Source organism: Euprymna scolopes, chromosome 1, assembly GCF_053919585.1.
Source record: "Euprymna scolopes isolate OS-2025 chromosome 1, ASM5391958v1, whole genome shotgun sequence".
NCBI classification, from domain to species: Eukaryota; Metazoa; Mollusca; class Cephalopoda; order Sepiida; family Sepiolidae; genus Euprymna; species Euprymna scolopes.
The window spans coordinates 81,185,186-81,204,114 of record NC_136482.1 but is presented as its reverse complement, the minus strand read 5'-3'; the positions used below and the strand labels follow the sequence as shown (position 1 = coordinate 81,204,114).

Below are 18,929 nucleotides of genomic sequence, written 5' to 3'. Positions count from 1 at the left end.
ATGAAAATAAGGGAGAGAGTCAGGCCCAGGATAGATACCATCTGTAATTATAGGCATATTGCATTCAGCTCAAAGATCAAGCACATTCCCTAGACATGTCCATATTTTGGTATGTGTGTATGGATCATGACAGCAGAGGTGAATGACTGGAAAACAGCAAATGTAATGTAAGGACAACATATTGAAATCAATATACCTAAAGTTGAACAACTCTAATGAAATCAGAGGAAAGAGAGAAGAATGGAGAGAGCTGCTTGTCAAGTTATCTATGATGTAAACCGAATACAGCCAGACTATTAAATAAGTGAAGGTGAATGAAGGAATTCCAAAAAAGGATATTTTATACTTAATTATTGGTAATACTTTATTTTTTACCTGTAGATTGAATTTTTTTTTTTTTTAGCTTTCATATAATTGTCATTGTTTTGTATTGAATTGAACTGTGCCATTATTATATTGATTATAACCATGTTGCTTGTGTTGAATAGTTTCTCCGTTTGTAAAATGATCATTCAAACTCTGTATTAGCAAAAATAACTTTTTTTATTAAAGTTTACCTTAGTTGGTCTGATTCAAGTTAAGGAAAAAACTGCAAGGCATTGTTTTTTTTAATCTGTTCTCTTGGACATCAGGGAAGAAGAAAAGCTAACTTTAATCTCTTCTCTTTTTTCTTGTATGTCCACATATAATCATTTGATCTTTTAAATCCCCTGCAATCTACACTTCATCTTCTGTTTTAATGATGACTCTGCTTCATTTCTTATTTAACATCAGCATCAAACAGTCTGTTGCAAGGCCAGTAGTCCCTGAGCACTCTACTTGGTACATGCATTTCATAACATTCCTTCAACTTTAAACTCTTTCTTTTCATTTCCAAAGATGACATTCAACACGTCAAAATGAAATATGTAATGTCAGTTAACCTACGTATGTTTGACCATGTACAGTTTTACAAAACACCTGCAAATATTGGGAAATAGAGTGATGGAGAAATAAATAGAAGAGAAAAATATAATTCAAAATCCAGAACATTGAATAAACATGCCATAAACTACATTTGCATAGATTTCCAAATAACCTATGTCTGTAAACGAATTCAAATGACAGTCAAAATTTTAAATAAACTTTCTCACAGAAATCTCTCCCACTTGAATAAAATTGGCCCATTATGGAGTCAACAGTTATAGGACAGAAAGAAAAATCACCCATTGAATTGCATCCATAAGATTATTAATATAACTTCAATTAAACATGACAAACTTTTGACACATTGGTGTATATTGCACCATCTGTTCCACTGAAGTCTCACCTTTAACTCCAAAATGATAACATTAGCACTTTTAAGCAGGGTTGCGGAGTCGGAGGCGGAAAGAGTCGGAGGTTTTAGCTGGAGTCGGAGTTGGATTTCTAAGAGTACACGGAGTCTGAGTCAGAATTTTTTTATCTGACTCCGATTCCTTAAGTCCAATGAATTTATTTTTCTTACATGGTTTTCCTGTTTGATTTTACCAGTGTTTTTTTTAATTACATTTTCTAACCAAACAAGGCACATTGCCACTTTGATGTAGGGGGCTACTATCATGGATTTAAGTTTCATGGCTAATATGTAGTGAGTTTTGCAGCAAGATGTCTGTTTACATTACACTTGAACTTCTGCATGTCAGTACAGTTGGGGAAGCAGAAACCCGGAAGAGAATTCCAAAGTCTAGTAGTTCTGAGGAAGAAGCTATTAGAGTAGAAAGCGTTCTTACACCTGGGGATCTCTACATCATCTGTTAGTTCTAAGTCCTCGGATATGTGTAAATGCAAGCCTCTAGGAAGGAGGCGTGAGTGTGTGTCTGGTTTGAACATTTTTTGGATTGAGCTGCCATTTCATTCTATTTCGTAGTTTCAGATCTAAATTGAGGTACTAGGCAAAACGGATGTGCATAGCCACCATAATGCAACACGAGTAGACCATCAGCCGGCTCCTCATCCACAGGAATGTGGCCTTGGGAATGTCCAGCAGAGATGAGTGCAGGGTGCCTTTCCATGCGCGACATGTCACTACTGTGACGTAATCCCTCATTGGGGAGCTTTAGAATCCCCTAGAGGGTCTAGGAGGGGTCAATAACTATGCTAATCGTTCCCGGTGACGCCAGATACCCTGAGGATTTAAAATAGAGAATATAAATATACATATTTTATTTCATGTCAAAACAGATATTGTTTGAAACCAGAGAAATATATTTTGCAGCTAAAGTTGATGACAGGAAACTTGAAGCATAACATTGTCTTCCACCCCATCCACATACCTCACTATATATAAGACTGAAGAAGAGTTTTTCGAGAGATTGCTTTTGATTTCGGGGAGAACAGATCGTATAGAGACCACCGACCCTTCCTCTACTCCTCATCCACCCATCTTACGCTGTCTGTGAAGAGATTTGAGACTTTGAAAAACTTACTAAGAACTGAATGATATTTGTAAAAACATTTGTACATAGGTTTGTGAAATCAATTCTGTAGAATAGAGTTTCACGTGTTTGTTTTTCTTCCCGCCTGCAGCTTCGATATTTGCTTTCAGCATACAGGATTCAATGTAACAATCCTAAGGGAAGGACTAGACGATACGAGCCGAGATTTCCAGATAAATAGGGGTCCTAGCCAAGCTTCATCAGAAAACAGTGTTACACTACAAACATCCCGATATTACACAACTGATGATAGAACAGCCGCTCTAAGTGCTATCAAAGAGTTAGGGCCCCTGTACTGTCAGTTGGAAACAGCAACCAGTAACTGTCAAACTGGTACCCTCAAACCTGTCTGACAGGAGTGGCCAACTCCAATCATGTTAGCATATATGGTAAATAAGCACCCTCAATATGCCCAGGTATAGGGGAAGGGAATAAGGCAAATGTGGGGGACTGCATTCATTGCCCTAGTCTGGAAACAAGGCTAAGTACTTGGTATCTCGAATGAATTTTTGTGGCCACACCTCTGCTCCTGGCTAATAGGCTAAGAAAGAGTATGGAGTATAGATAGGCAGATTGATCAAGTCAGTAGCTGTAGGGAAGTTGTTGTCCAGGAACGAGGAGGCCTCCTTCTTCTGTTTGGTGTTAAGACATATGAGGTCAGTGGCACAGGTTTACAAATCGGAGTTTTCCTTATCTTAGATAGATGACCTAGCCAGATTTACTGGTCCATTAGCACTGAGAGGGTTTTCCCTGCCCCTGGTTTCAAAGCCAGGTATTTCTATGCTCTCGCATGGATAGTTAGAATTGATAGAGTTTTTGAAGTTACACTCCTCAGGATAGGATTAAGATTGGTTACATTTTTAAACGAGGTATGTATAAGTGTAGGGTGTAGATTAAAGGTGAATATCTACTAGGGTTAAGAAAAAATCAAATATGGTTTGTGGATTAGAGTATAAGAGTAAGGGTACGTTTCGAAATGTGCTTTAGGTGTTAGTTTTCAAGTAAAGATAATCCCCGACAAACCCGTTTAGCAATAAGATCTCATCCCTTCACTGTTGAGGTGAGTAAATAAATAAATAAGTAAAGCTGGTAGAGTGTATATGTGAGTATATTTATCATACAAGTGAATGTTAAATATAAAAAATGATGTACATGGAAAGTAATTATAAAATGCTGAATAAGTGTGGGAGGCTGGTATATGAATCAGCAGAATAGATTTCCACATAGGGGTCAAGGAGTCAGGAGTCGGAGTCGGAGCCTAAGATATCAAAGGAGTCGGAGTCAGCATTCTAGGAATTCAAGGAGTTGGACTTTCACCATCAGACTCCGCAACCCTGCTTTTAAGGTCAATAAAGTAAGAAAGCACATCAAATTCAACTAAAATAAATCTTTACATAAGAATTTGAGAAAGTTTACACTAACATAAAAAAACTTAGGAAGGTGTTATTTCCTTCACAGAGGGTCTGGCTGAGATCAGGACCACCTGGATCTGTTAGCAAGAAATGTATACATTTTTTTTTTTCTGCTGGCGATTCGCTTGTTCCATGCAAGTGTCTAACTTTATAGGTGTAATACTCTCAGAAAACACTACTCGAAGAAAAACATTACTCTTTACCATTGGTAATCTTCTTTGTTCTTAATGTGATTGATTCTCAGTCACTGCCACCTAGTACGTATTTGGTGATAAAAATAAACAGAAATAAAATTTTTATCTTTTTAAAGAATCAAATCGAATAATATGGTTGGAGATGAATTTGTAGATGCTAGAGCCTGACATGACCAACCGATTGGATCAGACCTCTCCAATCCGAATCAACATCTCATTGCAAGAACTGCAAAAACCTAACGTTGTCATCTCTCCTGACGGGGATATACAAGTGATTGAGAACTGATTGCGAATTTGATATTCCTATGGGACATCCTCCTCTATCGCCCCCATAACAGCGGAATTACTATCTTTCAAAGCATATGTGAGAAAATTGACCAAGTCCTATCTGCTTATCCTTCAGCTAACATTCACGTATGTGGTGACTTCAATGTTCACAACGTCGAATGGTTGACCCACTCTTAACAAGACCGATGATGAGGGTAGGTTCTGTCATGATTTCTCCATTGCCTATGACCTCACTCAGATTGTTCAGGAACCCACCCGTGTGCCCGACAATGACGGCCAGTATGCGAGCCTACTAGACCTTTTTCTCACAACTTGCCCTGAACTATGTTCAGTTTCTGTTCTGTCGACTCTTGGATCTTCCGACCACTCTGTTGTATCAATTAAGATAAAAATGAAATGTAATAAGTCCCCAGACGTACCTCTCCATCGTACAGTATATCAATACACTAAGGCTGACTGGGATAGCTTCCGTACATTTATATCTGATCTACCTCTGCATTCCATGTTTAAAAAGGATGTGTCCTCTATAGTATTAGACCTGACGGAATGGTTAATTGTAGGTATTGACCGTTTCATACCCTCGAAAAAGTTTCAGCAAAAACCTAACAGCCAGCCATGGTTCTCTCCAGAATGTGCTGCTGCCATTGCGCACAGAAATCACTTTTTCCACTGTTTCCAACGTAATAGATGTATGAAAACTAAAGCCGTTTTCAGGACTGCCAGCAACCATTGTAAGAAAGTAATAAAGAATGCAAGAGAGTTGTATGCTCAATCTGTTAAGTTCAAAGTAGCTGAGCAGCGGCTTGGTTCCCACCAGTTTTGGCAAATAGCAAACAGAATCCTGAACAGAAGCATGTGCTCCATCCCAACTATTATCAATGGACTTGAGGTAATCTCATCAGCATCAGACAAAGCCAAACTCTTTGTCAAGAACTTTGCAGCTAATTCTACCCTTTGCGATCAAGGCCACCAACCCCCAATATTTCCTCCTGTATCAGAAAACACGCTATGTGATATACGTATATCTGTACGTGATGTTGCCAAGCTAATCAAAAACCTTGATTCCAGTAAAGCAACTGGCCCTGACGGTATTCCAATTATAGCACTCAAAAAACTTCAACCTGAACTAGCACCTATACTTACAAAACTGTTTAAACGTTGTCTTAAGGAGAATAGTTTCCCATCTCCCTGGAAAATTTCATCAGTATGCCCTGTATTTAAGAATTCAGGTGATCGCTCATCTCCCTCACAGTACAGGCCAATAAGTCTCCTGTGCGTCATGAGTAAGTTGCTGGAATCTGTGTTAAATACAGAAGTAATCAACCATCTCAACAAAAATAACCTTCTTAGTGACACTCAATATGGTTTCCGTTCTGCTAGATCTACAGCAGATGTGCTTACAGTTATATCTCATAGGATTAGCAAATCTCTCGACGGAGGCAACCTTTCTAGGGCAATTGCTCTTGACATATCTAAGGCCTTTGATAGGGTATGGCATAAAAGTTTACTTCATAAGATCTCTAGCTATGGTATTGCTGGAAATGTCTTCTCAGTTATTAAATCATTTTTTTCTGATAGGTTCATAAGAGTAGTAGTTGAGGGGCAAAAATCAGAAGCTCACAGTATTAACGCCGGTGTCCCTCAGGGGTCCATCCTGGGCCCAACTCTTTTCCTGATCTACATTAATGATCTTCCAAATCACATCCTTACATCATTTGTAGACATTTATGCTGACGACACTACCATTTATGGTAGCACATCTAAGACAGTAAACGACCAAGTTCTCTCCAATTGTCTCTCCTCTGATCTTGAGCACGTAGTACAATGGGGTAAGGAGTGGCTGGTTACTTTTAATGCATCTAAAACCAAGCTTCTCTCTTTACATCATCAACATTCTGATCCACATCTGACATCAATTGAAATGAATGGCTCTCGTCTTCAGGAGGCCTCAAGTTTTGACAAACTTCTTGGCTTGACCATTACTCCTGATCTTAAATGGAACACGTACATCAAATCTGTTGCCAAGGCCGCTGGAAAAATGGTGGGATCTTTCTATCGATCCGGTAGATATCTCACTGCTGATGCAATTCTCTATCTATATAAAAGCCAGGTAAGTCCAAGGATGGAATACTGTTGCCACATCTGGGCAGGAGCTGCTAGAAAGGACTTGGCCTGCCTTGATATAGTTCAAAATAGACTTCGTAGCCTCGTAGGAGATGTCCTTTTCTCTTCCTTGCAACCTCTATCTCTCACAGAAGAGATGTTGCGAGTTTGTCTCTGATGTATCGTTATTTTCATTAGAGGGCGGCAGTACTAGGGGTCTATCTTCAAAAACCATTTGCACCTAGCTTAATCTCTTCATTAGGATGATAATAGATAGAGAAAAAAAGAATTTTTGAAAAAAAGTCATTTTTGGCAAGTGGGGGGCTTTTTTACGATATTGCCCCCCCCCCCCGGGGGCCAAAAATCACCATTTGCAGCAAAAAATTTACATTATGCAAAATTGCATGCACCTAAACGTCCTAAATGGATACAAATTGGTATAGATAGTTGAGACTGATGATTTCTAGCCATTTTTGAGGCATTTTTGGGTTTATAGGATGAAAAGAAGGGCCAAAATGAGCCGAAATTTGCTCAAAATTACCCAAAATCTTAAAAAAATCAGCTATTTGGCTAATATGTTACTCCAAAAACGTCCGAAATGACTATGAATGGACTTAGTTGGCTAAAACTTACATTACCCCATAATTTCTAGCCATTTTTGAGGCATTTTTGGGTTCCTAGGATAAAAAGAAGGTTCAAAATGAGCCGAAATTTGCCCAAAATTACCCAAAACTTAAAAAAATCGGCTATTTGGCTACTATGTTACTCCTAAAACATTCCAAATGACTATGAGTGGACTTAGTTGGCTAAAACTTACATTACCCCATAATTTCTAGCCATTTTTGAGGCATTTTTGGGTTCCTAGGATAAAAAGAAGGGCCAAAATGAGCCGAAATTTGCCCAAAATTACCCGAAACTTAAAAAAACGGCTATTTGGCTACTATGTTACTCCTAAAACATTCCAAATGACTATGAGTGGACTTAGTTGGCTAAAACTTACATTACCCCATAATTTCTACCCATAAGTCGATTGGCATCCCTGCAGATGGACATGTGTCACCATTGATAGGCATCGAGTTTTAGAAAAATTGTGAGGTGGTAATAAAAGAGTAATAGTTAACAATTGGAATAGAACAATAAATCATCTCAACAATTAATTGAAATACGTTATGAATGATTCAAATTCTTTATTGATCTCATCTTTGTTCTTCAGTGTGAATTTGTTTTTTCTTTCATAGTTCCAACTTCCCTTCACCTCGAGCAACTTCCCATTCTTATAGCGCAGAACCTGGTCACTGGTTACCTCCTCCAGAATGGGTGACGATGGATGAACCCACATCAGATCTGCACCTTTCTCAACCCGGACCAGCTGCTCCACAACAAATGTTTGATCATCCTTAATCGAAGTGAAGAAACCAATGTACCAGGTTGTTTGTTCACCCTCATACCATACACTCACACACATCTTGTTAGGCTGGTAGATTTGGTGCTCTCGTTCTTTTGGATCGTCTGACAGCACTTTCAAGGCATCGTCGTTGGTTGGCAATATCATTTCTGCGATGCTGCTTTGGCTTGCACTGTTGTCTTCGTTGGACAAGAGAACGGACAGATTTTCGAGCTGAGTGGACATGTCTATGTTGATCAGCCTAAATAACTCAGGTCGATGCAGTCGATCTGCTTTGTGAGTGTGAATGTAGAAGGAAAGCTCAGTTTTGACAATTTTCTTGCCAATGTCGCCATTCTTTCTCAATACCTCTTTCAGCTCGTCAACAGAACAACACGGACCACCCCATTGCTTGCAGGTTTTAGCCAGGTTGAGAACGTAATCAACATTCTTCTGTTTCTTGGACAATTTCTTCTCCATTACTTGATTCTGCAGTTCCTTCTGGGATGAGTACCAAGAAACATTCATTGCTGCCAACTCATTACGAATTTTGGAGGCTTTGCTACTCAAATCTTTCCTCTCCGCACTGTGCAACACCATGTTATCTCTCAGTAACTCTCCTGTGTGTCGGTTGTTCTTGCAAATGGCTGTTCGTGATCGCCTGCTGAACACGGACAACTTACGCTCTGCCTTCAAGTTGTGCGTTGGAGCAAACACCAACTCTTCATCGGATATTTTGGTGAGATCAGCTGCTCGCAATTCTTCTTTTGTGCCAGCTGCAAAACCATATTCGCGACCACACTGCAGTTGAATACACTCGGCTGCAGCCATGGTGAATGTTTTAAGTTTCGGGTAATTTTGGGCAAATTTCGGCTCATTTTTGGCCCTTCAATATCGTAAATAAAGCCCCCCCACATGCCAAAAATGACTTTTTTTCAAAAATTCTTTTTTTCTCTATCTATTATCATCCTAATGAAGAGATTAAGCTAGGTGCAAATGGTTTTTGAAGATAGACCCCTAGTACTGCCGCCCTCTATTTTCATGGAAAGTGTTCGACTGAGCTTCAATCTATGGTCCCCCCTCGCCAAACTTTCACAAGAAACACTCGTCTAGCTGTAAACACTATCAATAATTCCCCCCACTCTTTATCTGTGCCTAAAACTAAACGTAGATTCCATGAACAAAGCTTCTTTCTTAGAACTGCACGCCTGTGGAATTGTCTTCCGTTTTCCTGCTTTCCGGCTGACTACAATATGGTTGTCTTCAAGTCTAACGTAAATAAGTTCTTGATGAGCCGTTCCATATAAGTTATCAAATTTTCATTACTAATGATTACTATATTGTCCAATTTCTACTGTACACTCTTTAACCCTTATCCTTGAGTGGCCTCTTGGCCTTGATAATGTGGTGATGCCTATGTAAAAAAAAAAAAAAAAAAAAAAAAAAGAAAACCAGAAGTACAAGAACCAGTGTATAAAATGTTTAGTGAATAAGGAGTATATGGAGGCAAGGAGGGAAGCATGAAGAACATTTATCAAGCAGAAAAGGTCAGATTTCCATATATACAACGAAGGAATGACCAAAAGAATGAAGTATTCAGGATAGGTCAACAGATGGTAAAGACAAATATGGATATTGTTGGAAAGAAATGCATTTAATGCATTCAAAATGACATTTGAATGTGAGCAACAAATGGAAATTGCAAGAGAGATATTTATAAATGCCATGATTAGAAATTGTTGAATACAGAGTTTCCATGAAATCATTAAAATATAGAAGTTGCAGAAGCAACATCTGATTCAGTTTGAAGAATTGTGGAAAAAAATGGTACAGGAAGCTGTAAGTAAGATGAAGAAGGGTGAGATTATTATAATGCTGCCGGAAACTCAAGCTTGTTGCAGATATGTTTAAGGCTGCAGGTGAAAGAGGCATTAAGATGATCACAGACTTGACAAATCACATCATAAAAGAACAGGTTATCCCAAAAGACTGGGAACAGTACAATCGTGAATTGTTATGAGGATAAAATTCAATAAAAATTTAAAAAGAACACTTGAGGTCATTACAGCAGATTAAAGTTGATGGATCAGGACCTGAAAGTGATTGAGAGAATTAATTGGCGCAGCAAATAAGAAGTCAGAGAAGCATAGATAAAATGAAATTTGGTTTAATACCTGGGTATCATTGGTGCTGTATTCATCCTGAGAGAAATGCAAGAGAATGCTTTACAAAGAACCAGAGATTAGAGCTCAGTTGAGCACCTATCATAGAAATAAACGTTGGAACAGAAAGTGACTAGTAATATCTTTTCTGTGAGAAAGGTACTATGATGAATAGAATAAATCATTCCCTCCTCCCACTAGATATCGAGGTTGATTTTGAACTCTGTCTAGACAACAAAATGTTTTGAGTGACATCTTCCCAGATGTGGCAATAGTACTCCATCTTATGACCTCCTTGATTCATATAAGTAAAGGATTATATCAGGAGTTAGGTACCTTCTAGAATGGAAGACTGATCAAACCATTCTCCCAGTGACTTGAGAACTAGATTGGATGTAAATCTTCTATTTTAGATCTGGAGTGAAAGTCAGTTACGAAAACTTAACAAAGCAAAGTATTTTCTTAAGCAGAGTCATTCATTTCAGCTGAGTCAAAGTAAATGATGATGGGAGGAGAGAAGCTTGCTTTTAGAAATGTTGAATGTAACTAACCATCCCCTACCCATTGCACCATGTAGATCCAAAGTGTGATAATCAGCGAGATCTTGATCACTAATGCTCTTAGAGGCACTGCTGTAGACAATTGTGTTGTCTGTGTAGATATCAACAAATGATCTCAGAATATGATTTTAAAAATCATTAATGAAAATTAGGAAAAGAGTTGGACAGAACATAGATCCTTGAGGCACACCAGCATTAATACTGTATGTTTCAAACTTCTGTCAATCACCTAGTTACACTTATAGATTTATGAATTATGACATTTCCAGCTATTCCATAGCCAGCAAGTTTGTGACGCAACCGTTTGTGCAAGGCTCTATCAAAGCCTTATGATATATAGAGATCTATTGCTCTAGAAATAAATCCCGATCAAGTGATTCATTGATTCTATGTGATATTACAGCTAATGCATCAGCAGAACAAAATCCATATTGCTTGTCACTAAGTAGATTGTTTTTGTTGAGGTGGTTGGCAACTGCTTGATTTTTTTCACAGATTAGGAAACTGATCAATCTGTACTGAAGTGTAGAAGATTGATCACTAATATTTTTAAATACCAGACAGATCAACAAAGTTTTCCATTACTCCTAGAAAACGTTACTCCTTGGCAATGGTAGCGTTCTTTGTTTGAAACACTACAGACCTGCAGCCACCATCTAGTATATATTTGCGAGGAAAAATAAAAAAGGAGAAATAAGGTTTTTACTTTTAAAAGAATCAGATTGAATAGTACGGTTGGAGATGAATTTACTTATGCTAGGGCATGGCGTGACCATCTGATTAATGAGATTGAACCTCTCTAACATCCTGCTAGCCGAAATAAGGATCAAAGTGGGAAGATGGCTAAAGCATCAGGTTCTGTCCTAAAGCATCACAATTCGACACCCACAGTCTACCAGTGACCTTGTTTTATCTGTTACCCTCGTGCATGGAGTTGCAGTTGGCGAATTCATGGTCCCGCTGACAGGGCAATGTCTGGTTGGTGTAATGATACATCTAAATTAGCGAATGCACAGTGTATGACAAAAAGATGCCACTGATTAGATTTTTTTTTGTATTTCCTCAATATGCTGCTGGTAAGAGTAATTGTGACTGAGAGAGGGTTAAAGTTTGTGTAAATATTGAGTCTGAGCAAAGTAGTCATCTTTCTTAGTAGCATAAACAAAATGGCTACTTTGCATATTTTCACAAACTTTAAAGATATAGATTCTATTAAATAGTTTTCACACAAATAGGTCACAAATGAGTCGATAAAGCAAAATAAATTGGTTTGGATAATTTCTCAGCTGTAAAAAGAAATTTGTGTCGATAATAGTAATGATTACTTCTATTCAAATCATTACTTTTAACTATAAATAATTTTCTACTAAATGAATTTTCATAATTAATTACTATTTTCGACATGACAGTTAAGTACTGTTGTTTTTGCTTAAAACGATGTATTTAAACAATCGATCCATCCTGTACCTCTATAAGGCCACCATTCGCCCATGTATGGAGTATTGCTGCCACATCTGGGCTGGTGCATCTGCTACTAGTCTCTCGCTCCTTGACAAGGTTCAAAAGAGAGTCGCAAATCTGATAGGCCCTGAACTGGCATCTAAGCTTCAGCCTCTGTCCCATCGACGAAATGTTGCATCCCTCTGCCTGTTCTACAAGTATTTTAGTGGTGAATGCTCTGATGAACTGCAATCACTTGTGCCCCCACGACGCGAGCACCCTCGACAAACCCGACAGGCTACTAGATCCCACCCCCACACTGTAGAGGTCCCTAGATGTAAAAGATCTTTTTACTCCAATAGTTTCTTCCCCAGAACCGCAAGACTCTGGAATTCCATTCCAGGTCCCTGCTTCCCCAACAGTACTGACGTGCAGAAGTTCAAGTGTAACGTGAACCGACACCTTGCTGCCCAAATCCCTACATAGTACCCCAGTAGTTGTTGCCCCTGATAGTAGCCCCCTACACCAAAGTGGCAATTTGCCTTGTTTGGGGTGAAAATGTAATAAAAAAAAAAAAAAAAAAAATCGACTCTTTCTTAACAAGCGACTTTTATCCTTTTAAGACAAAAAAATTGATTTCCTGTCCTCAGTTAAAAAAGTTATGAACTTGAATTAGTTTGGTTCTGAATTGAATTATAAAGATGGAGACTATATTTTTTAAGCTTACTTCCGTTTCGGCATTCACGTGTGTGATGAAACTCGCGTTAACTTAATCACTAGGTTTTAATGTTTCGGTGCTTATTCAAATTGGCACTTATGGTAGCAATTAAAAGTAATGGAACAAAGATGAAATATTCCAAAAATACTGTTTCTTTTTATTATTCAAGAAGTCAAATTTTACGACTAAGCGAGTTATAGTGTTTTCTTTGGGCATGGTAAAACCCAATGAAATAAATAAGGGGAAGATAACTTAATTCGAAGTGTCGAGGTAAAAAATCAGCCTTATGTTCGATACAAATAGCTGATTTTTTTATACCTCAAAATCATCCTTAGGCATTATTGGACATAAGGGCGATTTTTTACCTCAACACTTCGATTTGAATCGTTTCCTCGGCAAATGCGTAAATTATTTGACAGACAAAATGTTATAAAATTTATTTATTTTTATATAAAACACATTTTTAGACCCAGAGGCTGAAATAAAAGCAGAAAAAAATTCATTTTTATTATTTTTTCATCATTTTTATTAGACAATGTACGACAAGCGAGGCCCAGGCCGTCATATTGCTTTTAAAATTTAGCCTAAGGTTTGACAGATTGGCCTTTTAAAGGGCAAATTTGGCATTTTTACGTTCTTGAAACTGTTTTGACCGCCATTTTTTGTAATGAAAAGAGCGTAAAAAAGGCCAATTTGTCAAACCATACAAAGGCCAAATTTTAAAACAATATGGCGGCCTCGACTGTCATACATTTAGTCTAAAATGATGAAAAAAATAATAACAATGAAATTTTTTCGGGTTTTATTTCAGCCTTAGGGTCTAATGTTTAATATAAAATAAATAGATTTTATAATTTTTTGTCTGTCAAATAATTTACGTTGCTAAATTACACATTTGCCGTTTCCCCTTATTTATTTTGATTTTCTTAGTAAAAAAAAATAAAATAAAATAAAAAGGTAAATTTTTACGACGTGCCCTGCCCAGCCCAGCAGCGTATTATAAACAACCCAACCTCCCCATGTTAAGAACGGCTTTCAGAATAAACATCCCCCAACCTCGAAAGCCGCTCTTAACATAGGGAGATAGAGAGGTATTTATTCCGAAAGCCGTTCTTAACATGGGGTGGTTGGGGTGTTTATACTACGCTGGGGCAGGTCGTAAAAAAATACCAATAAAAATATTTGATCGATTTATGCAATTTTTGGAATATGACATCTTCATTCCGTGACTACATACATAGACTTTCCTGTATTTTCTTTACTTTTAATTGTCGTAATAAGTTTCGGTTTAAATGTTTCTAATGTTATTTGGAGTGAGGAAGGGAAATGTAACAGAACACTCCAGAACAATGTTCCTAAAGATTGGATACTTCTATAGAATTTGAACAAAACAAAATCGACTTTTGCCAAAGTAAAATTAGCTTAAGGTTGGGTAACTTTGGGGTTAAGGCAATAAAAAAAAAGTTAAGTTCTAATTCTGTAGAAGTACCATACTTTGAAATGTTTTATTTGTTTAAATTTATTGCGCGGTTTATTATCCAATTCCAAGTGGAGTTTGTTTTACAATTCACAGAGGTAAGAAAAAGTTGTCAATAACAAATATATAACAAATAAATGTTCGAAGAACGTGAACCCTGCATAAACAGGTTTTATTTTAATGACCGCTCCCTGAAAGCGCATGCACAAAACATTTTCATTGACTTATTTAATCACGAAAACTTTTTTGAAGGTACTATTTGAGACAAAAAAAAAACGGTCAAAAGTATTATTTGAATATGTAATAAAAAAAAAAAAAAATATATAGTGGGGAAAATATAATAAAAATAAATTAAAATGAAGATAAAATAAAAAATAAGCACGAAATAAAAGTATGAATCAAATTTAATCAAAGAAATAAAAAAATAATAATTAATAAAATAAATACACGCGCGATTAAAAAAAGATGTGAAGAAAGTGAAAGAAAACCTTTTGCGCATTTCAGGGAGCAGCCATTAAAATAAAACCTGTTTACGCAGGGTTCACGTTCCCCGTGAAGTACCTAAGTTACTTTTCTACCTAACCGAATACGGTTTTTACGGTTTTATTTCATGTAAAATGGGGTGCCTTTTACAATCCACAGAGGTAAGAAAAAGTTGTTTTACGAACCGAATATATGGATAAACCCTTTAAATGTCAAATAGCATAAATAAGTAAATAAATAAAATATTAATAATTAGACTTTGTAATTTAACTTAAGTGACGTCACTTTCTAATAATTAAACAGGAAGTTCTTCAAATTAAAAAAAAAAAAATAGTATTTAATGTAGTTATAAGAAATTCTGGGGAACAGTAACACTTCACTAAAAATTGGACAATTGATTAAAAATATAAAATACTAATGAAACTATGGTGTTCAATCGATGTTAAACTGAAGATTTTTGGTCAATGTGCACTGGTTGTCCAACTTCCAAAGGGTGTTTAATCCGAAAGCAGTTTTTAACATGGGAGGTTGGCGGGTGTTTATTCCGAAAGTCGTAATCAACTTCTTACAGGTAAGTCTTATTTTTTTTTTTCTTTTATAACAATAAAAACAGCAAAAGTATTAGATACGTCTACATGAATTATTATTCAATTTATTTTTAATTAAAACAAAAAATTTGAAAGAAAGGAAGAAGTTAAGTCTTACTTGGATGTTATCTTTCTCATCCATTTTCAAGGCCTCGGCCACATGTTTCAGAAGGACATTAAAATCAACACGCTCCATTTTAGATATTTTAATTTAAGTCCACGGCGAAGCAATGTCACGCACACAAAATATATATATTTCAAATGTTAGAGTATCCAGAGTATTTATTTAAACGAAAAATAAACATTTGTTACGAAAGGCCGACGACGCCATATGAGACATGCAGTGGACTTGTTATGAAAATGAAAACGAGGTTAAGAATTGCCAAAACGAGGCGAGACATTGATAACGTCATGGATCGATAATCAATCAGAATTAATCATCTTTTTTTTTGTTTTGAAATCCAGTTTCACGATGTTGTTCTACTGTTGTCGATGCCTCATCATAGCAACAACATGACTATACTCTTTTGTTGTCATTAGTGATAATATAGGGTTCAACGGCAGTCACAACCAAAAGCGGTGATGACTCAGAAAATTCACAGAACTATTTCCGAAATTGTTTTCTTGTGAAGTTTCCGCTCAGGAAATCCCCTCTTATTATTTTATTTGAAACTTTATAACAAATATATATTTATGAAATTATTGAAATCAAAATATATTTTTCAATAATATCACTTTTTATATTTTATTTCAATAAAGCACTTCAAAATACAAATACTAAAAAAAAAAAAAAAAAAAAAAAAAAAAAAAAATGAAGGTAGTGTTTAGCTTTTCACCGTGTCACACAGAAAATTAGGAAAGACACAAGCTAACTATTACCCTGCTTTTAATATGATAAAATTCAGGATTTTGTCTTTCTGGAAAAAAACACAAAAAATGGGTTCTTGCTCAGATTGGAACTTAGGCGATAAACAAAAATGAAGAAAAACTTTTGGTACTCCTGCAGTATTTTACCAAGACCGTCTTTATAACGAAGGCCACGATTTTACCCACCGATTTCACGATCTTAGCCGAGCGTTGATCGACATCCGTCGGAAAACGCCGGAACATGGCGAGCAGAAATTTCGTGAAAATAGCGAATAATTCCACCCCATCTTTCCAAGCTTATAACTCCTCGAAAAATGCAATTCAAGCCCTAATTTTTTTTCAATTAAAGGAGCAAGGACCAAGATTTCATTAAAAAAAAAAAAAAAAAAAAAAAAAACGTGTTTTTTTTAAAAAGGTTTTAAACTTCGGACTTTACAGGTAAAATTCTACAAGAACAATATGTTCTTTTTGTTTTAAATTTGAATATATTATGTATTGACCTTTTCTCTTCAATTTGTGAGTAAATAATTATGTACTTATGGGGGTCTAAATTAATTATTATTAGACATTTACAAAATGGGAGGCGTGAATTATTCGACCCCCTGTCTTTCCAAGCTTATAACTCCTCGAAAAATGTAATTCAAGCCCTATTTTTTTTTCAATTAAAGGAGCAAGGACCAAGGTTCCATTAAAAAAAAAAAAAAAAAAAAGAAAAAACAAATAACGTGGTTTAAAAAAAAGGTTTTAAACTTCAAACTTTACAGGTAAAATTCTAAAAGAACACTATGTCTTTTTTTTTTAAATTTGAATATATTATGTATTGACCTTTTCTCTTCAATTTGTGAGTAAATTAATTATTTACTTTCGGGTTACTAAATTAAGTATTTACTTTTTAATAGACACTTAAAAATTGGGATGGGGGGGTCGTGAATTTAAAAAAAAAAAACGTTTGTCTAAAATATTATATTCGATTTATTGGAAAGAACATAAAATTTCACACTGACCCTGAAAATATCGTAAAAATAGAATCAATAGGAAAATTTTGATAGATTTTTAATTGAAAAATATTGAGTTCGGAAAATTCATTACTGTTTTAAAAAAAAAAAAAATAATATTTCTATTACTTTTAAAACAACTGTAATAGTTTATTTTGGAAGTATAATCCATAAAGAAAATAAATAACCCACTTTTAACGGAGAAATTCCGAGATTTTTATATTGTATTCGCAGTTTCGTGTTAGGGGTGTCAAAAATTCCTACAAAAATTCTGATACACCTAGGCGAGCGGTACGATACTCTATCAGCCAATCAGGGCGCTTCAAACGAACGCGCAGCAGACGAATAATTTTCATTGAAATTACACACATTTCAGTTATTTTATTGTTCAAAGTAAAAATACACAGCCTTTCATTTCAGCTATTTAATTTAGCTAAAAAAAAAGCTACCGGAAAACAAAAATGAACCAAAAAAAAAATATTCAACAAAATAAATTTATTTTACTTTTTTACAAAAAAAAAAGAAAAAGTAGAAAATCTTCCAGTCGGAACTAAAGATAAACAGTAATTGTTGTCCCCCCCCCCCTACAAACATTACTGAAAAACAAACAAAAAAAAAACATTGTTGTTACTGTTTAATAACGTTTTGTTAAAAACAAACAAAAAAAACATTGAAGTGTTTATTACTGTTGCTTACCCCCCCCCCAAAAAAAAAAGCCATCGGAAAACAAAATGAACCAAAAAAAAAAATATTCAACAAAATAAATTTATTTTACTTTAAAAAAACTTACGGTAAGTGTTTGTGATTTATTTTATCCAAATTTTTTGTATTAATTTTATCCATTTTGTTGTGTGTGTAATATCTTTTCCTTGTAATGTTGTTGCTATTCACATACTTTTAGCGTTCTTGCACCGTGCGTAGCTCCGAATTCTCGGCTTTCGTCGGCGTTAACGCCGAAAGCGTTCGTCAATGCTCGGCTAAGATCGTGAAATCGGTGGGTAAAATACTGCAGGAGTACCAAACTTTTAACGTGTATTTTGTAACCGTTACAAGTAAGTACACGTTAAAAGTTTTGGCTTTGTTTAACTTTGGCATCCCCGTTGTTCTGTGAGACTGTGAAGTTCATAATTAATGTTTATTTGAAGGAAAAGTCATTAATGACAGGTCGATAATTCAGATCTTAAAAAAAGTCTCTGTGAGACATATATAATAATAACTTAGCCTATGGTGAGCTACGATGTTCACTCTTTGGCTGCCGGAAGTTCAAGTGCCCTGAAACGTTTTCTGCGCATGCGGCTAGAGGCGCCTTTTTACTAAATTACTTTAAAAATTCAATGTTTTGATTTTCTGACTAATCAGAGAATTTTCCAAGCTGTCGGAAATTCGGTGTCTGTGGGAGCCGATGAGAATCTTTAAAAGAGCTCTGTATTTTCCAAAAAAAACAGTTAACAAAAATTCAGAGATAGTGTTGGAAGGCACATATCACTACTGTCTGCAACTCAACTCTAACACGACAACACTTTGAACATAACAGTCAGCTAATCAGACACAGAAACAGTAACTAACTTTTGCATTCCCCCTTTTATTATCGTATGCTCACTTGAAATTAAGTTTATGAAAATAATTATTTTAAAACTTCTCACATTTTTCAATGAACCTTCCAGAGTGATTAATTAACTCTACTCAAAAACTTTCAGTGAAAATTATTTTATATAGTTGAGTGAGGAAGTTTTCTTTACGATTTACAGACCCGTGAACTAATCACGGCTCTTGAATTATCAACTCAAACTTCCTCGAAATCTC

At 35.9% G+C, this 18,929-nt stretch overlaps 1 protein-coding gene across 2 annotated transcripts in view; it reads right to left on the bottom strand.

Moving 5' to 3' along the window:
* LOC145242809 (VPS9 domain-containing protein 1-like) overlaps window positions 1-15,870 on the bottom strand; it is an 86,777-nt gene extending 70,907 nt beyond the window's left edge. Inside the window, exon 1 of one of the 2 annotated variants that reach the window (XM_080105947.1) lies at window positions 15,383-15,870. In XM_080105947.1, the coding sequence (XP_079962073.1) occupies window positions 15,383-15,460 (78 nt within the window). In that variant the 5' untranslated portion in view covers window positions 15,461-15,870. The remainder of the gene's footprint in view (window positions 1-15,382) is intronic. The other variant, XM_080105977.1, reaches the window with a different exon arrangement.
* Between the last annotated feature and the right edge of the window lie 3,059 nt (window positions 15,871-18,929).